We start from the raw sequence: 24,331 nt of genomic DNA, 5'->3' as shown, positions 1-24,331 counted from the left end.
GGTGGTGCCCTTTTCTCTTATTTACAACCTCTTTCCCACAGAAAAGACGTTGCGAGCCTGTCTTTGCTCTGTCATTATTTTCATTGCAAATGCTCGTTTGAGCTTCAATCTATGGTCTCCTCTTGCCAAACTTTCACAAAAAACACTCAACTAGCTACAACCACTATCAACAATTTTCCTCTCTCTCTCTCTTTACGTCTATTTCTAAATGCAGATTCCATGAAAAAAGCTTCTTTCCTAGAACTGCCACCTATGAAATACTGCTCCATTTGCCTGTTTCCTGGCCGATTTTAATATGGCAGCCTTCAAGTCCAATGTAAACAAGTTCTTGTTGAGCTGTCCCTAATAAATAATCAAATTCTACCCAATTTACACCATTAACATTACTAAACTACCAGCTTACATTCATAAACCCTTATCCTTGAGTGCGCTTTCGGCCTTGATAAGTAGTGACCCCCTTGAAACGAAAAAAAAAATAGAAAAATCATTGATTACAGTAGAAAATGCGAGCATGAAAAGTAATATGGTTAAGCTTAAACATGGAAAAGTAAAGGACTAGTTGTTAAAACTGGAAAAGAAAAGGACAAGATATTCTAGTAAAAAATATAATAAATTTATAACTTAAAATATTGCAGCATTAAGAATTTTTTTAAAATTCAATTTATAATATTATATAATCCATTCTAAGAGAGGATGCAAACTTTCATAAACGCATTCAAACCTGCATCACTGAAAATGGCCATCACATGAAAGATATCATATTGATTTAAAATGGCAAACATTTTTGAATAAATTGACGAAAAAAATGAAAAGAATATGCTGTTGTCACGGCCCTAATTATTACATAAAACATGTACTTTCACGAGTCGTTCATCCGCCACAATAAATGTTTCTTTATTTTAACTCTGTGTTATATTAGTCTTTCATTTTAATTTGTTGTTTCTTCAAATCCCCGGACAGACATTTAACAGTCTCCAATACTTAGTATGTTATCTCAGCATTTACCTGATAGACTCGTCAACCCTTATCTTCGAGTTGCTTTTGGGTCTTGACAAACGTTGATTCTTTCGCAAAAAATAAACTTTGCAACTGCAGAAGGCAGATAAAGGAATCTGACACAGAATTACCTAACCAGAATTGACAGTCCAACTAAGAATCACAAGATGGCGGCACTTCCTCGTCAAGCCATTTTTCTAGGTCACGACACATATACTCCAGGGAAGAAACACGTCTGTTTCTATTTTTCAACTTAAAAAAAAAAAAAGAAAAAAGAAAAAAAAAAAGAAAGAAACCTTTCCCCGATTTGAAATGTCTTTTGCACTAAGAGACTTGACCCTTGACTTGCGCTAATGGGTGCTGAGCAAAAAATAAACCCGGTTCAAGAGATCAATTTGAATCTTTGATAAGATCTTATCAGTCTCGTCAACCCACACTCACGCCAAGAAGCACCAATTTGTTTTTTAAAGAGGTCAAGTTTTACCGAGAGTCAATTTTTCCTGTGTCTTTCTGAAAGAAATCCACTTAGATATTTTTTTTTAATTAGTCCCATCTTTGGAGAGGGTCGTCCAATAGTCATGAACCTTTAGGGTTCTAGTGCATTTCGCAGTGATTCTTTGCAACAACTTATCAAGGCCAAAGCCACACAAGAATAAAGGTTAATAAGACAGATATATTATCGGTTAAATGATAAAGAATATGATGAGAGGGTTGATAATGATGATGGTCATTCAATTGTCATAACTTTTAGTGCAATATTTTTTTTTTTTATATATAATGGAATAGAAATTTACTTGCTGCCTACCTCAGAAAGATGTGACACAAGGTCGGGAAAGTGGGGATGTCAAGCAAGCTTCACTAAAGGAGGGGCACTCTTACCTACCAAAAATTGCCTCAGGAAACAAGCAATAAACTTACTCCACTCAAAAGCCAGGTGGAAAGGCCTAGGAGGGTGGACCTCTTAAGTAATACTCTGTCGAGCTGATTGTTAAGAATGGATTCTTGGCTGGTACTTCTACCCAAATCTCCAAGCAACCGAAGCAACAAGGAGACTCATCCTTATCTTCCGAAGAATAAATGTACAATGATTTAAAAGATAGATTTACAAAATGGTATGGAAGTTACAGTCCTTTTTTAATTTATTAATTTAAATTACAGCATATATATATATATATATATATATATATATATATATATATATATATATATATATATATATATAGATACATACATATATATATATATATATACATACATATATATATATATATATATATATATATATAGATACACATATGTAACTATATGTACATACACACACACACATAATCAGTTTGAGCACTATAAAAGTGGTGGACGAATGTTTGTTTAAAATAGACATTTGTCAAGGTTATTTGCAGGCACCACTCCCGTGGGTGGATGGGTAGAACTACCGACTGTCAAAGCGATGATTCAATCCTTGGCTTAAGAGAGGTGCTAGTCTAGCGGCACTGGTGAGTTATGATACAACGAAACAGTACTGTATGTCGATGACTACAAATATATATATATATATATATATATATATATATATATATATATGAACAAATGATTAATAAAACATGTTAAAAGACATCTTGAAAAAGAGTTAAAAACATATTTAATTTTAAAAAAGGAAGCACAAGATAAGTGGATAGTCCTTAATCTGTGGAGTTTCAAAGAAATACTCTCCTTCTCATCAGAGGGCAGGAATTAGCAAAATGCAGGATCGGATTTTGCATGTAAAAGTATTTAATGAAACTACAAGTAAGTCACAGATCTTACTTGGTTAAAAAAAAAAAGGGTGAGGTAAGGGGAATAGGAGGTAAAAGAAAAATGATAAAAAGATTTCACATGAATGGATAGTCCGGTGAAGGGTAAAATATATATATAAAATATATATATATATATATATATATATATATATATATATATATATATATATATATATTATGGAAGAATAGCTTAGTTTCCTAAAAGTACATCCACTGAAACAAAATGTGTCTACCAAAAAAGTGCTCAATGAGTTAACAGAGCAGGTATATTTAATTTATTTATACAAACATTGATGGCTACATATGTGCATACATGTTTTTGTAATCACCCGTTATTGGGGAGATTACGTCTTCAGGCCAAAATAAAATAATTATTGAAAAAAATTTATGATATGGGTATGATTAAAGAAAGTAGGAAGTTTTACTTGTGGACACTAGCTGTAGGAACTGACCAATCAAATGGAGCCATGTTCTGCTGGCAACCAATCAGAAACCAGAATTGCTCCATAAAAATATTGAATCTTTTCAGCATTCCCGCACATGAATTTTCATATCCAACATGAGAAGGAATTTTCTCTCCATCTACAGATTTTTACAACGGGGCAATGCCAAGTGGCCTGTTAATATATATAGGGTGACACCCCCCTTCCCCTACAAAAACCGCGGAAACTTTTTAAAAATCCAATATAACCAAGAGTGATGAAAGAAAAATGCTTTATTTATTAAAACCTTAAAACATGCTATTCAAGAAACAATGACGAAATTTTCATTTAAATACAAAGTAGTTCCTGTAGATTGCGTCCTCTTTTTTGAATGGTTCTTAGAAATCTGTTGAAATTGCACATCGACTGCTGAAAAATCACGGGTTCTCTGTTTTAACTTGTCCAGAGTTTTCACAAGACACATCGGTTGGAATAAATACATTGAGATCATTGCCAAGGCTGCTGCAAAAAAGGTGGGCTCTCTCTACCATGCTAGAAAGTTACTTACGCCTGAAAGTATCCTGTACCTCTACAAAGCCACCATTCGCCCATGTATGGAGTACTGCTGTCACATTTGGGCTGGTGCATCTGTTACTAGTCTCTCGCTTCTGGACAGGGCCCAAAATACAGTAACCAATCTAATAGATCCCGAATTGTCATCTAAGCTTCAGCCCCTGTCCCATCGACGAAATATTGCATCCCTCTGCCTGTTTTACAAGTATTTTAATGGTGGATGCTCTGACGAGCTACAAGCCCTTGTGCTCCCCTCGACGAAAATACCCTGATAAACCCAACAAACAGCAAAGTCCCACCCCTTCACAGTAGAGATCCCTAGATGTAGGAAGGCCTTCTACTCTAATAGCTTCTTCCCCAGAACTGCTAGACTGCTTCCCCAACTGTACTGACATGCAGAAGTTCAAGTGTAATGCGAACAGACATCTTGCTGCTAAACTCCCTACATACAACCCCTGCAACTTAGGTCCCTGATAATAGCCTCGTACATCAAAATGGCAACATGCCTTGTTTGGGGTGAAAATTGGGGGAAAAAATTGTAATAAGTTGTGTAAACTTTACTCCCCATAAAAAAAAAAAAAATACAAACGGATAAGAGTTTTTAGTTGAGTTGTGTCAGCTTTGTCCTTGAGATAGCCTCACAAGAAAAGCAAAAAATGCAAACGGATAAATTTGGCGACTTAGGTGACCAGGAAACATTGCTTAATTTTAAGATCAAACGATTACCGAACAATTCTCATCAAACCTTCAATGATTGCCGTGAAGTGTGTGGTGTTGCTTCGTACTGTTGTACCTATTTACTATGCCTCCCCACGGGACAGAGTTAGACACCAGGGTCGTTTTTTAACGTGGAGAAAAGGTACAAAAATAAAAATTGTCTCAGTCGTGAAGGATTTCTCCTCCACCGAAAGAGAACAAGAAATAGAAGTGCAGCATCTGAAGAACAGATGGTATTTATTTGCTCCCCCACTGAGCAAATTAGGCACAAGGCCGTTTTTAATGTGAGGTAAAAACCAGCTCCCCTAAAAGTAGGCAAAAAGGGGGCACTCTGGTTACCAAAAATAATAATTGTCCCAGTATAGAGGGTTTCCCCTCCATTGACTGGTACAAATTATCTTAAGTGCAGCATCTGCCGGAACAGATGGTATTTATTTGCTCCCCCACCGAGCAAATTAGGCACAAGGCCAATTTTTAATGTGAGGAGTGAAGGGAGGGGGAAGGGAAAAAGGGGACCAGCTCCCGAGAGGTGGGAAATGGGAGCTGGTTAAAGGTCAGGCATGTGGGGTTGCCCCCACATCTGGTCTTTGCTAATCATAGCTTGCAGTATCTGCCGGAACAGATGCTACACTTTGATCTTGACCAAAAGGCCAAGTTCGCAAATCGGTGTGCATCTGAAGAACAGATGGTATTTATTTGCTCCCCCACCGAGCAAATTAGGCACAAGGCCAATTTTTAATGTGAGGAGTGAAGGGAGGGGGAAGGGAAAAAGGGGACCAGCTCCTGAGAGGTGGGAAATGGGAGCTGGTTAAAGGTCAGGCATGTGGGGTTGCCCCCACATCTGGTCTTTGCTAGTCATAGCTAGTCATAGCTTGCAGTATCTGCCGGAACAGATGGTATTTATTTGCTCCCCCACCGAGCAAATTAGGCACAAGGCCGATTTTTAATGTGAGGAGTGAAGGGAGGGGGAAGGGAAAAAGGGGACCAGCTCCCGAGAGGTGGGAAATAGGAGCTGGTTAATGGTCAGGCATGTGGGGTTGCCCCCACATCTGGTCTTTGCTAGTCATAGCTAGTCCTAGCTTGCAGTATCTGCCGGAACAGATACTACACTTTGATCTTGTCCCGGAGCCAGTGATTCATATTCTCTAAAATGGCGAAATGTGTACTTGCTCAAGGTCACTGTCTCGCAATGTTGCCACTTACTCACATCTGGCAATACGTATTTATAATAGTCGCGTTTATTTTTTTTGTGTGTGTGTCACCTCGTACTAGCAGCAAAGCATAAAATATGCTTAAATATGATACGTTATTTCATGTAAATTACGTATTTGTTATCATACAGCCAATACTCTCTAAAATCTCTACCTATATCCCTACTATGATATAAAAGTCATTTTATGTGTGTGTGTGTGTGTGTGTGTGTGAGTTCCTTCCTCATAGGTTCCGAAACGGCTGGGCGTATAATTTTTGCAAATTTCACACAAGGGTTTATTTATATGTCTGGCAGTGTTCTTAGATAAGTATCGAAAATCAAAAAAAAAATCCGATCTTAAAATGATAATAAATACGTTATTTTATGTAAATTACGTATTTATTATCATACAGCCAATACTCTCTAAAATCTCTACCTATATCCCTTCCATGATTGCCGTGAAGTGTGTATTGCTTCATACTCTTGTAACTAAAATGGCGAAATGTTTACTCGCTTATTATCTCGCAGTGTTGCCATTTTTAATTCTTCCCTGGTGAACTATCTGGGATTCACTAAGTGCAAACTGATAAGGTTTGCTTGAAAGGGATTTCCGGGTGTCACCTCTTCAGTTGCTTAGTGGCTGATGCTGGTACCGCGTGCAAAAAATTTTATGTTTAATTGTCAACATGTTGAAATTTTATCTAAAAATAAAACAAAAGAAACAAAATAATTTATTATTAAAATATGACATGTCTTAGCAAAAAAACAGTGCACATTGGATGTATTTTTAATGATATAGGCAGAATAATAGCAATTTACAAGAACACCTGTTATTTATGTCTCGCCTTGTATATCACATTCTTCAAGATATATATATATATATATATATATATATATATATATATATATGCACGTATCGCATGGTTCAGTCTGATGAATGAGGGTAATGAGTTGTATGTTTTGGTTTCGATTCTAGTCGATGGAACCTAAACATATATATATATATATATATATATATATATATATATATATATATATATATCATAAAGCTGAATGTCTGTGTGTGTATGTGTGCGTGTCTGGTCACGAATAGGCTCCTATATGGTTGACTATTTTAAAAAACTGATCTATAAGTGTAAGCCATGTTTAGTTTCAGAACAGTTTCAGATGGTTCGTTGTTCTAAGCAAGTCCTGAGAGGTGACTTGTTTGCAGTAGACAGTTCCACAGAACAAAATATTCTTACCGTGTCGAGACGGAAAAAACATGTGAAATTGCTACAGAAAAGGTTTAATATTTATGGAGCAATTCTGGTTTCTGATTGGTTGGTAGCAGAACGTGAACTAATTCGATTCGTCAGTTCCTAGCAGCATCGTTTATAAATAGAATCGTCCGACTGTGTGGGATCATACCCCATTACGCGTCCAGTGTGATGGGATGTGTCTCCTAGCGGCTTCGGCTGCAGGGAGATAGGGTAGTACACGTCAAGGATTCGTCACTTGACACTCAGCCCGACAGGTGAGGGGCCGGGAACCGGCCCAACACCTGTCAGACTGAGGTACACCGCCTGGGTAATACCTAGGAGGTCCACCCTCCCAGGCCTTGCCACCGGGCTTTCCGGTGGGGCAAGTTTATTGCTTGCTGCCTGAGGCACTCCAACCGGGGAATGCCGACAGGGTTACTCAGGCAATTTTTAAAATTGCAGGAGTGCCCCTTCTTTAGGGGAGCCTAAATATATAAAAGTTTAAAATTATTATATTTTTTAAATTATTATTTTCTTTTATTTCAATAAATCGTTTCTAAGTCTGACAGGCCTGCAGCAACTATTGAGAGACTTTGCTTTATGTTTTTAACGTGCGATCATTTATATTGATGAGGGACAGTCCACCAATTATGCCCCACAAATTCAAAATAGGGGTGGAAGCAACTGTCGAGGTACTTTGATTGAAGAAAGCTCCGAAAATTATATATAAGTCTATAACAAAAGCAAATAAATAAATAAATAAATATCTGAGCGATGTTTGTGATGAAGAGTAACAGACTTATACTAAGTAGATATTAATAAGTCCCTCTTACCTCCCCCCTTTTTTCTTTTTTTTTAAATGGAGAGTAGACAATGCACTGTGGATGTGTTATCGGCAGCTCCAGTAACTCTCGCTTCTCCGTTTTTGTCCCTCAGTCCTCATTTCCAATGAGTGATTTTTCTGACAAAGGGTGAAGAAAAAGTTTTTTTCCAGGTCTATAGTACTTCGTGAATAGTAGCCTGAGATGTCGGAAATTTTCTGTTTCTATGTCTATCCTTGTGGCCATGTCACTAGTAAAGGCGCTGGAGGTAAATGTTTCATCTGGGCTGACGTTATCCGCCTGATAGTTAGGGACCCGAACCTTGGATTAACCACTAAGGAGGCTGTTCTATCAGCAGTTGCAAAGTATCGGGGCTGCTGTATTGCCATTTGGTGAATGGATTCTGGACCATGCAGTAGTTTCTGGTGGGGCCTCTCGATGCCATACTAGTGGGTAATTGTTACGGCTTTACCTTATCATGCGCTACAAAAAAAAAAAATTTCTGTCTTTTTCTCTCTTTCTTTCCCTCTCTGTCCTGCTCTAACCAAGCCTGTCGACCTGTTCCACAAATCCCAAAATCTCAACATGACATATCTCCAGAAAAAAACACAAATAAACCTAGAACCCCATCCTTCAACGTAGACCCCGACTACCATGTCTCCTTCTCCAACATCAGGAGTCTACGTTTCAACCTTCCAGAGGTTGAAACCCAATTACAGGAGATGAAACCGAACATATTCTTTCTAAGCGGAACTGGCATAGAGCCAACCACTTCCCTAGATATGCTAATAATTAAAGGATAGTCCAACCTAACATCTAAATCTGACCCCCAAGATCGCCATGGGCATGGAATGTGTGCCTACATTAAAGATGGCTTTCCATGTGGTAGGGATATCTCCAGAGAAGATCCTAATTTACCTTATATGTGCTTCCGGGATGCACTTGCCTACACCACTGCATTTATATTTGCCCTCAATCGCCCCCACAATAGCAGTGTTACTATCTTTAAGAGTATATCTGAGAAAATTGACCACATCCTGTCTGCTAATCCTTCGGCTAACATTCATATTTGCGGTGACTTCAATGCCCATAATGTGGAATGGTGGACACACTCAAATAAGACAGATGATGAGGAGAGGTTCTGTCATGATTTTGCCATTGCTTATGACCTCACTCAGATTGTTCACGAACTCACCTGTGTGCCTACTGGTCAGTATGCAAGCGTTCTAGATCTTTTTCTCACAACTTCCCTGAGCTATGTTCACGTTCCGTTGTATCTCCTCTGGGATCCTCCGACCACTCCGTTGTATCAGTTAAGATAAAAATGAAATGTAATAAGTCATCAGACGTACCTCTCCACTGTACTGTATATCGATACTCTATGGCCAACTGGGATAGCTTCCGTACATTCATATCTGACCTACCTTTGCATTCCATGTTTAAAAAGGAAGTGTCCTCTATAGTATCAGATCTGACCGAATGGATAATTGTAGGCATAGACAGATTCATACCATCCAAAAAATTCCAACAAAAACCTAACAGCCAACCATGGTTCTCCCCAGAATGTGCTGCTGCCATCGCGCAGAGAAATCACTTTTCCATAGCTACCAACGTAATAGATGTACTGAGACTAAAGCTGCTTTCAGGGCTGCCGGCAACCACTGTAAAAGAGTAATAAAAAATGTAAGAGAGCTATATGTTCAGTCTGTTAAATCCAAAGTAGCTGATCAGCGGTTTGGTTCCCATCAGTTTTGGCAAATAGTAAACAGGATCCTGAACAAAAGCGTGTGTTCTATCCCAACCATCATCAATGGAACTGAGGTCATCACATCAGCATTAGACAAAACCAAACTATTTTCCAAGAACTTTGCAGGTAATTCTAATCTATGCGACGAAGGCACTCAGCTCCCCGTATTTCCTCCTATAACAGACAACACGCTATGCAACATACAAATATCTGTGTGTGAAGTCGCCAAGCTAATCAAGAACCTTGATTCCAGTAAAGCAACTGGCCCTGATGGCATTCCAATTATAGTGCTGAAAAAGCTCCAACCAGAACTGGCCCCCATACTTACAAAACTGTTTAAGCTTTGCCTTAAGGAGAAGTGCTTTCCAACACCCTGGAAAACCTCATCAGTATGCCCTGTATTTAAGAATTCAGGTGATACGTCATCTCTCTCTCAATACAGACCAATAAATCTCCTGTGTGTCATAAGTAAGCTGCTGGAATCCATATTAAATAGAGAAGTAGTCAACCACCTCAGCAGAAATAACCTTCTTAGTGACATGCAATATGGTTTCCGTTCTGCTAGATCTATAGCAGATGTGCTAACGGCTATATCTCATAGGATTAGTGAATCTCTCGACAAAGGCTTCCTGGCTTCCTTTCTAGGGAAATTGATAAAGTATGGCATAAGGGGCTATTTCATAAGATTTCCAGCTACGGTATAACTGAAAATGTTTTCTCAATTATTAAATCATTTCTCTCTGATAGGCTCATAAGAGTAGTGGTTGATGGGCAGAAATCAGAGGCCCACATTATTAATGCTGGAGTGCCTCAGGGGTTCATTCTGGGCCCAACTCTCTTCCTGATCTACATCAATGATCTCCCAAAACACATACTTAAATCATTCGTTGACATCTATGCTGATGACACGACCATCCATGGCAACGCTTCAAAGGCTGTAAATGACAATGTTCTCTCTGATTCTCTTTCCTCTGATCTTAAGCATGTGGTACTGTGGGGGAAGAGGTGGCTGGTTACTTTTAATGCATCTAAAACCAAGCTCCTATCTTTTCATCATCAACAGTCTGACTCCCATCTGGGATCAATTGAAATGTATGGCCCTCGTCTTGGGAAGGCTCCATGTTTTGACAAGCTTCTGGGTTTGACCTTTACTCCTGATCTGAAATGGAACACATACATCAGGTTTGTTGCTAAGGTCACTGGGAGGATGGTAGGAACCTTCTACCGCTCCAGAAGATATCTCACTGTGATGCAATTCTCTATCTGTATAAAAGCCAAGTACGTCCAAGGATGGAGTACTGTTGTCACATCTTGGCAGGAGCTGCTAAAAACAGCCTATCCTGCCTTGACAGAGTACAAAATAGACTTCGTGGTTTAGTGGGTGATGCCCTTTTCTCTTCCCTGCAGCCTCTCTCTCACAGAAGAGACGTTGCGAGTCTGTCTTTGTTTTATCGTTATTTTTATGGCAAGTGCTTGTCTGAGCTCCAATCTCTGGTCCCCCCTTTCTAATCTTTCATGAAAAATACCCGTCTGGCTGAAACCAGTTATTAATTTTCCCCACTCTTTATCTGTGCCTAAATCCAAACGTAGATTCCATGAACAAAGCTTCTTTCTCAGAAGTGCAAAACTGTGGAACTCTGTTCCGTTTGCCTGTTTCCCTCCTGACTACAACATGGATGTCTTCAAGTCCAACATAAACAAACTCCTGACAAACCGCCTCTTTAAGTAAGACACTTTATCAAATCTCCATTACTAACGATTACTACGATACTATTCCATTGATTATTGTACACGCAATAACCCTTATCCCCGAGTGGCTTCCGGCCCTTGATAAGTGGTGACCTCGATGTAAAAAAAAAACAAAAAAAAATACAAGAGGAAAAAATTATCTTCTGGGTCATAATATATTCCATTTAACACTTGTCGTTAGCAAGTTTTGGATCTTGAAGTATTTTGGGGTACTTCTACAGTTTATCGCGAAAAATGGAGACGCCATTTTTTCGGGCACCTGTCTTTAGAATAAGAGGAAGAAATCAGTATTTAAAACTATGGCCAAAGAACGAAATAATAACCAAAAAAATTAAACTAGATATTAATTATTTCCGGAAAGAACTATGAAAAAAAAGTAAATAAAGAAAGTGAAAACGAACATATATCCATAATTGTTTAATTAAAAATATTTCGATTTAATCAATGCAAACGGGAAAGTTTTTCATGAAACTTGTATATATATATATATATATATATATATATATATATATATATATATATATATATATATACTAGCAAAAGTACCCGTCGTTGACTGAGTTCAAAAACAGCCTACAGAAAATGGACTCTGATTTATGAAAGTATGATAGGTTATGAAAAGGAAGGGTTATAAAGAGATAGTTTCGAATTTGGGGGTATCAAAACCAAAGCAAAATATGATGAAAGTAAAAATAAAATAGATAAACCCCATAATTTATTATACCATACCTGTTCATACTGAAGCACTTATCACAATATTCTGTGGATCTATATTAAAAAACCTTGTTAAACTTTGTGACATATTTCCATTCTATGGAGGTGAGGTGCGAACGAACACCCCATAATTTTATTATACCATATTTCTTCAAACTGAAACATAATTATCAAAGTATACTTACGCAGATAGATATGAAAAGTCTTTATTAAAGTTTGTGCCTATTTCCATTCTATGGAGGCCAGGCACGAACGCAGACCCCACAATTTTATTTTAACAGCCCTATTTAAGTTAAAACATACTTATCAAAGTATTCTTATGTACATCTATATCAAAAACACTTGTAAACGTTTTTTTGTTTAATTTTTACATTTATATTTCCATACTTTGTGGACCAGGCGCGAATGCAGACCCCACAATTTTAATGAACCACCGTTCTGGCAGATCAAACATACCCATTCCTGTGTCTCGATACATCTTCTATCATTATATATAATCAATTTTTTAAAAATAGTCAACCATATAGGAGCCTATTCATGACCAGACACACACACACACACACACACACACACATTAAGCTTTATATATATATATATATATATATATATATATATATATATATATATATATATATATATATATACATGTTTTTTTATACATTTTTATACAATAAATGTTTTCGTTTTCAAAACTGGGCGAACGTCATTTGAAAACGAAAACATTTATTGTATAAAAATGTATCAAAATATAATTCTAAAGACATTTATTGAAAAGTCTGAATAAGAAAATATAATTTTGATAAAACAATTTTGTAATTTGTTTGTTATTTATTTCCTACTTCAGTCGTAGTTTAAAATACTGAACGATAGGTGCCCGAAAAAATGGCGTCTCCATTTTCGGCGATAAACTGTAGAAGTACTATTTTTTTTTATAGCTCCTTACATCAAGTGGTTGTATGTCTTGCCTGCAACGATTTTCACACACACACACCGAACACATAAAAATTAAAAAAAAAAAAAACGTCGCAAGTGATAATTTATACCATGCCAAGGGAAAAAACTCTAAATTATTTAAAACTCAAGGGAAATAACTCTAAATAGTTGATTGTCAAGGGAGATAACCTACTTTTTAAATTATTTGGAAAACAGGGGTAGATAACTCTAAATGATAATAGTAATATTTTAAAAGATTTCGCACGGATTTCCACTGGACTAAAAATGATAAAATTTGAAAATCCGCATTAATAATACAAAATGCCAGCCAGGTTTGTTTAATTTTAATGCCTCTCAAAGCATCTCTCTTTGTTTTTACAAACTGTCTTAATTGTTCAGAAAACGTTATTAATTTATAGGTGTTTAAGGTTTTTTTCTTGCAAAGAAAATTTCAAAATGTTATACAGAACACACTTGGCAATTATTGTTGTATTAAATGTTCACTACGATATTCCTACGTAATTCAACTTTATTTTTTAATTCAACCGATTACATCTGAAACTTTCCTAGTCACTTGCGCATTTTAACATCCCGGCAAATTTAGAAAGCCATTCTTAACAAGGTAATCGGTGTGTGTGTGTGTGGGGGGGGGTAACTCTCCCCTTGTCGCGGACGTAACTCTGCTAAAATGAAAAAAAAAAAAAAAAAAAAAAAAAAACTCACCCAGGAATGTTAAAACACAAGTGCCATTTCGTCCGACAATTTTTTAAAATCTGATCCGCCAACTTGTTCCAAAAAAAATGTCTATTAACTTTATCTACCTGACGTTGTTCAGTAGTTTTCTTATTTTCAGTTTTTCTGTATTGGTACAGAATATGGACCGTGCTGAAATAATCACGTTATTATTTACTAACTCATTCGTAACGTGGGAAGAAGAATTTGGTACTTATGCATTTAGTTTAATAAACAAAAGATAACGTAAAAATTGAATTTAACTTGAAAATCTTACCATACGAACTAAAAACCTACCTTTTTAAAGGTTTATTTTTAAGTGTATTCCGTTCTGTTTTGAACGAATATCACATTTGAGATCGTCGCCATGTAGTTTTCATAATATTAAGGCCTAATAGTTTTTTTTATTGGTGGCCATGTTTGTCTTTGCGTGCGTTTAAAACCGACCCTTTAAAAAATTGATTTTTAAGTTTTAGTTGGTACTCTATCGCATTTTGATCCAAAAGTAGGACGATCCGTTTTCTGCTTAAGTACTTATATTTGTCACGATTTTTTTTTTTTGGGGGGGGGGCTTCTGCATTTATCGACCCGTGATTTCCACAAAGGTATTCTCCCGTAACCTGCCGGGTGTGCTGATAAACAGGAGAGTCGGAAACGCCTTATTACAAAAAAGAAAAAAAAAGTTATTACAACCCCTCCCCCTCCCGATGTTAAGAATGGCGACGACTATTGAAATTCATTAATGCATTGGGGAAAAAATGTCTTAATATCCAGAAAACTACTTGTCTACCGTTTCCGGTTCTCCCCGTCAATTGCCGGGCACACTCGAGTAACTTCATGGAAAATCGGGGGTTGATATATGCAGAAGTATCGTTTTTTTTTTTTTTGTACTTTTTTATTTTTATTTGTGCTTATGCACTTTTGTTACGGTGCTATTTTTAAAGTTTTTTTTTTCAGGTTGAATTCAAGTTTCGCGATATCTTTATTATTATTAAGTTGAGTGGAAGCACAGAATAGTTACAAAACATCCTTCCCTCCCCATGTTAAGAATAACTTTCAAAATAACGTTATTATTTCAGCACGGTAACAGTGCATAAGTATTTTTTGTGTGCCAATGTGCACTGGTTGCTCAACCTGCAAAGGGTGTTTATTTCGAAAGCCGTTCTTAACATGGGAAGGTTGGAGGGGGTGTTTATTCCGAAAGGTATTTTCTTATTTTTAACCTTCCCATGTTAAAAACAGCTTTTGGGATTAAACACCCTTTGCAGGTTGGATAATCGGTGCATATTGACCACCCGCCTCTTTTTTTTTTTTTTAAATAAATATTTTTTTAAATATATTCTTTGATAAACGAATTTATTGTTAGTATATATTTTGGGTTTGTATTACTGTACACATAGATTCGAAAAAGTTGTCAAAAAACAAATATATAGCAAATAAATGTTATCAAAGGCAAGATAAGTTACTTTTCTACCTAACTGGATATATTTTTTGTTTTTATTCAATGTAACATATTTATTCAGCTCGAAAAACATACAGTGTTTACCGATGTATTGGAAAATTCAAGATGGCGTCTCATACCCTCTTTAACATCGTAAGTATGAAAAAAGGTGTTATAAATAAAAAACTATACAAAATACTATTAAAAACCCGCCGAATATATGTCAACCCATGTCACGGTAACATATATTGAGCGAGTTTTTAACAGTATTTTATCCGGTTTTTTATTTATAACATCTTTTCCACACTTACCGTGTTAAAGAGAGAATAAGACGCCATCTTGAATTTTCGAATACATCGGTAAACACTATGTTTTTCGAGCTGAATAAATATGCTACATTGAATAAAAACACAAAAAATATATCCAGTAAGGTAGAAAAGTAACTTATCTTGCCTTTGATAACATTTATTTGTTATATATTTGTTTTTTGACAACTTTTTCGAATCTGTGTACAGTAATACAACCCCCTAATGGGTACCCGTTTTCGAATAAACAACATTCCCTACTTTCGGCAAAATCGCTTCCGATACTTGTGTATCTATAATATGTTACCGCGCTGAAATAGATATTATTTAGAAACCCATTCTTAACAGGGGGAGGAGAGTGTTTTGTAGTGTGGAAAAAAAAAATAAGGGAGGCTCCAATGCCCGGAAGGGGGTGAAGGTCGGTTCTACCCCGAGGCGTTTTGGGCTCTGCCATTTTACGTTGTTAGGGGGGAGAAGTGGTGGGTGGCTGGCCCTTGGTTATATATTGAACAGGCCTTGGGCCAGGTGGTCGTCATTTGGTTCGGTCATCTGGTGCACGCCGCTTCATTCGAGAGAATTCTGATGGGTGCCGACGTCGTCCGTGTTCCCTGTCTGCCAGTAGTTTTCTTATACTACGTTTGAAGTGTCACATGACGAGGTAGGTTGCTAGCAATACCTCGGTGAGCACTTTCTCTGTTACCTGTTGCTTGCCGACGTACATGCACCTTTCAAGTCTGGGCGTAGTAATGAGGTATGCCGCGGACGGGGGCCTCTGCAGGATGCGGGGATCGTTGGCTCCTTTCGGAGCTAGTCTAACATCTCACTAGAGTCAATGCGTCGTATTTTTTTCAACTAGCGGTTAACTAACACTCAAGTTGGGGTCGCGAAATAACGATTATTTCGCAACCTTTAATCTGTGCCCCTCTCGAATCAGCCACCCCCTACTATAGTCGGAATTAAATTTTCGACAGTAGCTATTCTGTACTTTCACCTAACAATTGAATAAAATATATAGGTGCTAGTGCACTTACTAATCCGCGCTATTTTTAAATCGTATTTCCAAGTTTAATTAAAGTTTTTTTTTTTATTCAATTGTAAGGTTAAAGTATAGAATAGTTACAAAACACCCTCCCCTCCCCATGTTAAGAACGGCTTTTTAAATAATGTTATTATTTCAGCACGGATCAATAAGTGCACTAGTACCAAAATATATCGTAAACATTGAATTTAACTTGAAAAAACTATGAAAAAGAAAACGTAGTGCGGCAACACTTCTTCCTACGCCCTCTTTGCCTTTTTATCTTTATTCTATATAGTAATAAGATAGCGTGTGTTGTTTATTTTAGTGTGTGACGCTTATATCCGAGTGACTGTCGTTTAATTGTCATAGACTTCCATTTCTTGTAATAATTTTATCAAGAATTCTTCATAAGTTTTGGTTTCGGTTTCAGCTGATGGCACTTAAGAATTGATTATATAATGTTAAATTGAATTTTAAAAATTCTTAATTTTGCAATATTTTAAGTTATAAATTTATATTTTTTTATTAGAATAGCTTGTCTTTTTCTTTTCCAGATTTAATAACTAGTGCTTTTACTTTTTAAAGTTTTATCTTAACCATATTACTTTTCATGCTCGCATTTTTCTATGTAGTCCATGATTTTTCCAGTTTTAACAACTAGTACTTTTCTATGTAAATTTTTATCAAATGTGAGAAAAATGAGACATTATCATACAGTAAGCAGAACAAAATTAGTTAAAAATGCATATATTCACAAGAGATAATTTATATATGTTTAAAATAGAAGGTTTACAGCGATAGGAAAACATAGAATGTTCATAAATACTTTTAGAAATTCTTGTAAAAACAAGGAATTCATAAGTCTGGATTGATTAAGAGCCGTGAGTTTTATGGTTCAGAAAAAAAGTCGTATTCAAAACTTCTCTACTCAATTAAATAAATTATAATTCATTGGAATTTGTTTATAAAAGTCAGTGTTCATTTGTTTTCGTATTATAATTGGAGTTCAGTGAATAAGATTAGAATTTTTCAATGAATAAATTATACAGATTTGCAGACGATAATAAGTCAATGAGTCGTGTGTGTCTGTGTTCGCTAATGTTTGTATGCGTGAGTGGAAGGAATTGTTGCAGAGATTTGCGCCCATAGTGGGGGGAGGGGGGCAAGCGAAATCGATCTGCAAATTCGAGTTGACTGAGTACCATCGATTTACTGAAAAACAATCTGGCTTTTAATCCTGTGTTAGTCATCTTGGTGTTCCAAATATGGTTAGTCTTATAGGGTATTTATAAACCCTAATACAAAAATGCATATAGTGTTATTTTGTAAAATATATTTAGCCTGCTGGTTCAGGATATATCTACAGTCCTTGTTGAACAGTTTGAATCACTTGTATCTTATTGGTGTTAATATAAATAAATTATAAAACTAAGGACAAACTAAAATTTTCCATTAGCTAAGCTCATAGTTACAAGACTGAAAGAGTAATAAATTGTAAATAAAATAATCCCATCAAAACTTATGATGAAAAAATACCAAAACATAGTAGTTCTATATTAAATATTTCAGAGTTGACTAACGATACATAATATGCGCTTATATCTACAAATTTTTATTCCCACTGGAAAAATACAAAAATATATAAATCAGAAAATCATAACCACGTAAGTCAGCTGGGATCACTGGACCCTCCCCCCCCCCAAAAAAAAGGACAAAGCGACGTCGAGAAACTCCCGGCTGATCCTTTTTTTTTTTTTTTTTTCTCTTGTTTTCCCCAACATTCGCCTGCTCATTCATCGGCATCTTACGTCAAACCGGAACGCATGACGTCATGTTCCGAGCAAAGTCGGGCAAACGGTTTTAGTCTGGTTAAAATTTTGCACAAGTACCAAAAAATGATTTATATATATATATATATATATATATATATATATATATATAAACTACGGGAAAAAATCGTGATTGCTTTTTTTTTTTCTTTTCTTTTAAATATTAGTTTCGTTCGGTGACGGGTACGTACGTCATAAAGATTTTTTTAAATTTTTTTTAGGTTGAATTCTTGACAAGAACCTTTAAATTGGTTTTGTTTTTTTAAATAAGATCTTTTTTTTATCGTTTTACCTTTTCCTATTGCACTTTTGATATCGATTAATAATCGATGATTCAATCGAATAATTGCGACTGTTGTCACATTTATCACTCCTATAGGTGCTTGTTTAGATCGGTGATGTTTTAAACTGACGCATTTCAGGTGAAAACATCATTACGTGCTCGCGTGTTATGGCGAAATTCGTATAAATTCACAAAAATTATGAAAAATGATCCAGTAGAAAATAATTGCAAGTAAAATTAGAATTTATCGAGTTTTATCGTGTGTTTTTTAATGTGGAACAGTTCGACCACCAATTCGGTATGACAGACAAGGGAGATAACTCTTGATTTGAATTAAGGATCCGCCATCTTAAAACACGCTATATGACAACATAATTGTGACTGATTAAAAAAAAAATTTTTTTAAAACACTTCTAGCGCACCATCTACTGGATCATTTTCCATAATTTTTGGAATTCATACTAATTTCGCCGTGGCACGTATGTATGTAATGTTTTCACCTGAAATGCATTGGTCTTAAAGATCACTGATATAAACAAGCAGTTGCCATTATTTGTTGCGTTTTTGGCGAACGGTAAATTACTTGCTTTTTGAGGGCTAGTTAAGTTATTTTTGTACAAACAAGGTGTGTTTTTTTTTTTTTTTTTTTTTTTTAAATTTTTATCTAATTCAATATCTTAGGATTTATTTTACTAATTATCTTTTAAATAGACCCAGAAAACTAATTATCTTTTTAAAGGATTTTTGCAATGAATTTATTTAACTTCAAAATTTAGCTGAATTGGTTAGCTCGCCGTGAAAACGTAATTCATAACTTTTTTTCACGTGTACAAATATTTGTTTCCTTTTGAAAATTAAGTTTAGTCCTTAATCTTTCAAATACAATTAAAAAGTAGTCGAAAAAAAAATTATGATGAATCAGCTTTCAAAACTAGGCCCCCCCCTATTTTTGCCCACACCTAATAGCCTATTACAATGAGAATGGGAATAAATCATATTGATTGACGTCAGATAACATGAGATAAAATAAAATTGTTGTATGGGAGACAAAAAAAAACGTGTTTTTTTTTGTTTTTTTGTTTTTTCTTTTTTTAATGAAGAAGCATTACGAATTAAAATTTTGTGGCAATCGTGAAGGACTGATTCATCTAAGGGGCGTAACTCTACTTCTACTAAGTGATTAGTTTTTTTTGTGCGTTTTTTTTTTAATGATAATTTGGGACGCTTATTGGAGAAAGAAATAGGTGGTTGTTTGTTTGTTCCAAACAAGAAAATGTTTTTTCAACTACTTTATTTAATGTAACAAAAAATTTAAAACAGTAAATATAATAGATAAATTGGTAAAGGTACAACAGCATCTTTCCACCTTTCAAAAAAAAAAAAAAATCCTTTAAAATGTCCACTATTAAAGGTTTTCGGGGCTGTTGAAAACGAAAATAACGTTCAAAATTCCAGGAAACAAGTAGTTTCCAAGATATGAAGAAATTATAGATTAAAAAAGTAGATCACGATAAATTTATTAAGATGCTACTATTTTTTTTTTTTCAAATGGTTAGACTTAATGATTGCCAGTACCTCAGTTTTTCTTAAATTCGAGTAATTGTGAAAAAATAAAATAGATAAGTTAATAAAAGCAGAGTTACGTCCCTTGCACGAATGTCTTTTTCTTTTCTTTTTTTATATATATATACTCATGCAGAGAGTGATCCGTGCTGAAATAACGTTATTATTTAAAAAGCCACTCTTAACATGGGGAGGGTGTTTTGTACCTATTCTGTACTTTAACCTTACAAGTGAATAAAAAAAACATAAAACTGTAATTAAACTTGGAAATACGATTTAAAAAAATAGCGCGGATAACTCTCTGCATTAGCACCTTTGGGTTTGTATTACTGTACACAAAGATTCGAAAAAGTTGTCAAAAAAACAAATATATAACAAATAAATGTTATCAAAGGCAAGATAAGTTACTTTTCTACCTAACTGGATATATTTTTTGTGTTTTTATTCAATGTAACATATTTATTCAGCTCGAAAAACATAGTGTTTACCGATGTATGTATTGGAAAATTCAAGATGGCGTCTCACACCCTCTTTAACACCGTAAGTTTGGGAAAAGGTGTTATACATAAAAAAAACTATACAAAATACTATTAAAAACCCGCCGAATATATGTCAACCTATGTCACGGTAACATATATTGAGCGAGTTTTTAACAGTATTTTAACCGTTTTTTTATTTATAACACCTTTTGCCAAACTTACCATGTTAAAGAGAGAATCAGACGCCATCTTGAATTTTCCAATACATCGGTAAACACTGTATGTTTTTCGAGCTGAATAAACATGTTACATTGAATAAAAACACGAAAAATATATCCAGTTTGGTAGAAAAGTAACTTATCTTGCCTTTGATAACATTTATTTGTTATATATTTGTTTTTTTGACAACTTTTTCGAATCTGTGTGTACAGTAATACAAACCCGCACCTTTTTTTTTTTTTTTTTTCATGATTGCCAATCTTGTTTACCTTGGTGATCTTTAGATGTGCTAGAAGTATTTTTAATTAAAAAAAAAAATTAAAAAATAAAAAAAATTCTGCCAGTATTACAGTCTCAGAATGCGTGTTTAAAGATGTTGAACCTTTAATTAAAGCTTAGGATTATCTCCCTTGTTTGTCACAATGATTTGGTCGCAAAACTTTTCTACATGTAATCAGAATGAAAACACTTTTGTAAATGTGTAAATATATTGCAAGAATCGAGTCTAACAAACCGGAAGTACTGATCAATGTAAGAAAAAAAAAAAAAAAATTGAACGGAATTACCGGAACAAGGATTTTCATTATCCACAAAAATTTGATTTATTATTGATGTAAGAGAAGGAATGTTAAAAATTAAAATCGTTTTTTTTTTATAGAAACTACTAGCAGGGTGATTCAGCGTTGCCCGGGATTGAATGAAGATCAACGAATGTTCTACACTTTCAATACTTTTCTTGTCATAAAATCGGTAAAACCACCTATTTTTCAATTAAATTGATTGATTGCTCTAGTTAGAAACTCACCGTGTTACACTGGGAGGAAGCTTCACATGCCTCCCCACAGTGACTTGGTCCACAATACATTGTACCTATTTACAATGCCTCCCCACGGGACAGAGTTAGACACCAGGGTTGTTTTTTTTAACGTGGAGAAAAGGTACAAAAATAAAAATTGTCTCAATCGTGAAGGACTGCTCCTCCACCGAAAGAGGACAAGAAATGGAAGTGCAGTATCTGAAAAACAGATACTACACTTTGATCTTGGCCAAAAGGCCAAATTGTAGCCGACATTGCACTGTAGAGAACCTACTGTTAAATTTCTAACATTATTTTTTTTTATATAATGGCTTGAATTAAAGTTTAAAATGCAAAAGTCAAGTATCATGTTTTAATTGTGCTCTAAACAAAAACATTAATTCATGTTTTAGCCAGTCTGAGAAATTGTCTTCAGATAGATAGCTGTCGCATAGTCTCTTTCCAGTCGGGTGACTGAACAGTGTAGGATCAGTTGGTCTATGTCCTGGGGGAGGGGACTTCCTTGAACTTTGGGGGTGATTCGGCAGTCTAGTTGTCTCCACCCGTGTTTGTTTACTGCAGTCCTGTAATGTCTTGTTCTGATCCGGTTTTCGGCTACCCACTGCTTCCTACTATTTGTAGCAAAACCTTGAAGGCACTAAGGATGGAGTACTGTTGTCACATCTGGGCAGGAGCTGCTAGAACTATCTTCTCCTGCCTTGACAGAGTTCAAAATAGACTTCATAGCCTCGTAGGGGATGCCCTTTTCTCTTCCCTGCGACCTCTTTCACACAGAAAAGACATTGCGAGCATGTCTTTACTTTATCATTATTTTCATGGCAAGTGCTCGTCTGAGCTCCAATCTATGGTTCCTCCCTCAGCAAACTTTCATGAGAAACACTCGTCTATCCAAAACCACTATCAATAATTTCCCCCATTCTTTATCTGTACCTAAACTTAAATGTAGATTCCATGAACAAAGTTTCTTTCTTAGAACTGCAATCTAGTGGAATTGTCTTCTGTTTACCTGCTTTCCAGCTGACTACAATATGGTCGTCTTCAAGTCCAATGTAAACAAGTTCTTGATGAGCCGTTTCCCTTAAGTAATCCAATTTACGAAATTTTCACTTCTAACGATTACTACAATATTGTTCTATTGTCTACTGTACACTAATTAACCCTTATCCTCGAGTGGCCTCTGGGCTTTGATAAGTGGTGACTCCTATGTTAGAAAAAAAAATGTTGGGTCTTCAATGATGTCCCTTCCTTTGGGAGTATTATTTCTCCATTACTCCTTCTCTGTCTCAATTGGGTCGAAATTTTTGGTTTTTTGAGTTGAAGGGATTTCAGTACTTGAGTCTTGAGGTATCTAGGACATCTTTTAAAATTTGTTGGATTCGTAAGTCCCTCGCGTTCTTTTTAGTTATGCACGAAGAATGTTTTAGAAAATATGTCAGAGTTTATGAATTTTTGAATAAAACCAAAGTGTAAGCGTAAACTCCATGAACAAAGTTTCTTTCCTAGAACTACCCACCTGTGGAACTCTGTTTCACTGGCCTGCTTTTCAGATGACTACGACACTATCATCTTCAAGTCCAATATAAACAAATTCTTGTTGAACCGCACCTTTTTAAATAATCAAATTTTATCCAATTTTCACAACTAACGATCACTACGCTGGTGTCACAGTGACCACTGTACACTTATTAACCCTTATCCTCGAGTGGCCTTCAGACCTTGATAAGTGGTGACTTTCTTATGATAAAAAAAAAAAAAAAAGTAGAATGAATACTGTTGTGACCCAACGGGTCATTGGTACGATTAATATTTTCTTAAATGGATGATTTTATTTTTAACGTTTCTTTCTTTCTTTTTCTTTTTTTTTTCTCCAGGTCTTGTGAGTTTGGCTGAACTTGACGCAACATGTGGCTGAAGATATTGGCGTTTTCTGTCATCGTATTTGTAGTCGCCTTTCAATTCCGAGATATTTTCGACCCAAGTAAGAATTATAACCACTGGTTGTTTTTACGGCATATCAGCACTTTTGTTTTTATATCACTAGTCGTGGTGGTGGTAGGGGGGGGGGCGATGTGCGCTCGGCTTTGCCTGGTCGACAAACACGCTTAAATATGATATTTTAACTTGACCCGATTTCGTATATAATATTATATTATTATAGATTCGTGATTTCAATAGTAAAAAAAAAAAAAAAAAAAAAAAAAAATTATTCGGGTGTTATCAGCTAGAATTGAAAGCATTCAAAGCTGGTGACGTTACCACATTTATGAACCGATTAAAAATAAACTAAGATGAATGTACAAAATGTATAACGATTTTTTCAATTTTTACCCATTTTTTTGTTTCCTTAAAAACTATTTTAACCGGCTAAAAACCCATAAAAGAATATCTCTCCTCTTTTGGAAATAGCATCCGATTATGAATATCTCAAATAATCCTTATACAAAGAGGGGAGATATAACATATGAGAAATATTTGGAATCAAGTCTCCTCTGGCTGTTATTTCAGGTCATTTGAAACCTTAGCTAGTTTTAGTCTTCTCTCCATCAAGGCCAGACGTTTTGGGGGATACATAAAATATTTTGTAATCCATATGCAAAACTTGGAAAAAGAAATGACTGATTGAAACATTTTATGGCTATAAAAAAGTGCCCAAAATAGGCTCTGGATGATGGATGATCCCCTTAATGTGCGACCTTAACGGCAAAAGTCACAAAGCCCATTACACAATTCAGATCATTACCTTT

The 24,331-nt window shown here is 35.5% G+C and overlaps 1 protein-coding gene and 1 long non-coding RNA gene across 12 annotated transcripts in view; one reads left to right on the top strand and one right to left on the bottom strand.

Moving 5' to 3' along the window:
- LOC145261064 (hydroxysteroid 11-beta-dehydrogenase 1-like protein) overlaps positions 1–24,331 on the top strand; it is a 321,599-nt gene that overhangs the window by 263,001 nt on the left and 34,267 nt on the right. For all 11 annotated transcript variants that reach the window (XR_013864399.1, XM_080119226.1, XM_080119227.1 and 8 more), the window contains one exon: positions 23,459–23,565. Coding sequence is in view for 10 of the 11 variants with exons in the window: in XM_080119226.1 (XP_079975352.1) it covers positions 23,490–23,565 (76 nt within the window). In the remaining variant the exon portion in view is untranslated. The remainder of the gene's footprint in view (positions 1–23,458; positions 23,566–24,331) is intronic.
- The window catches only part of LOC145261066 (uncharacterized), a 32,532-nt gene continuing 14,292 nt past the window's right edge, over positions 6,092–24,331 (bottom strand). Inside the window, exon 3 of the long non-coding RNA XR_013864400.1 lies at positions 6,092–6,394. This is a non-coding gene — a long non-coding RNA (uncharacterized LOC145261066). The remainder of the gene's footprint in view (positions 6,395–24,331) is intronic.

Source organism: Euprymna scolopes, chromosome 37 (genome assembly GCF_053919585.1).
Source record: "Euprymna scolopes isolate OS-2025 chromosome 37, ASM5391958v1, whole genome shotgun sequence".
In the NCBI taxonomy this organism is placed as follows: Eukaryota; Metazoa; Mollusca; class Cephalopoda; order Sepiida; family Sepiolidae; genus Euprymna; species Euprymna scolopes.
This window is presented reverse-complemented; position numbering and strand designations above follow the sequence as displayed.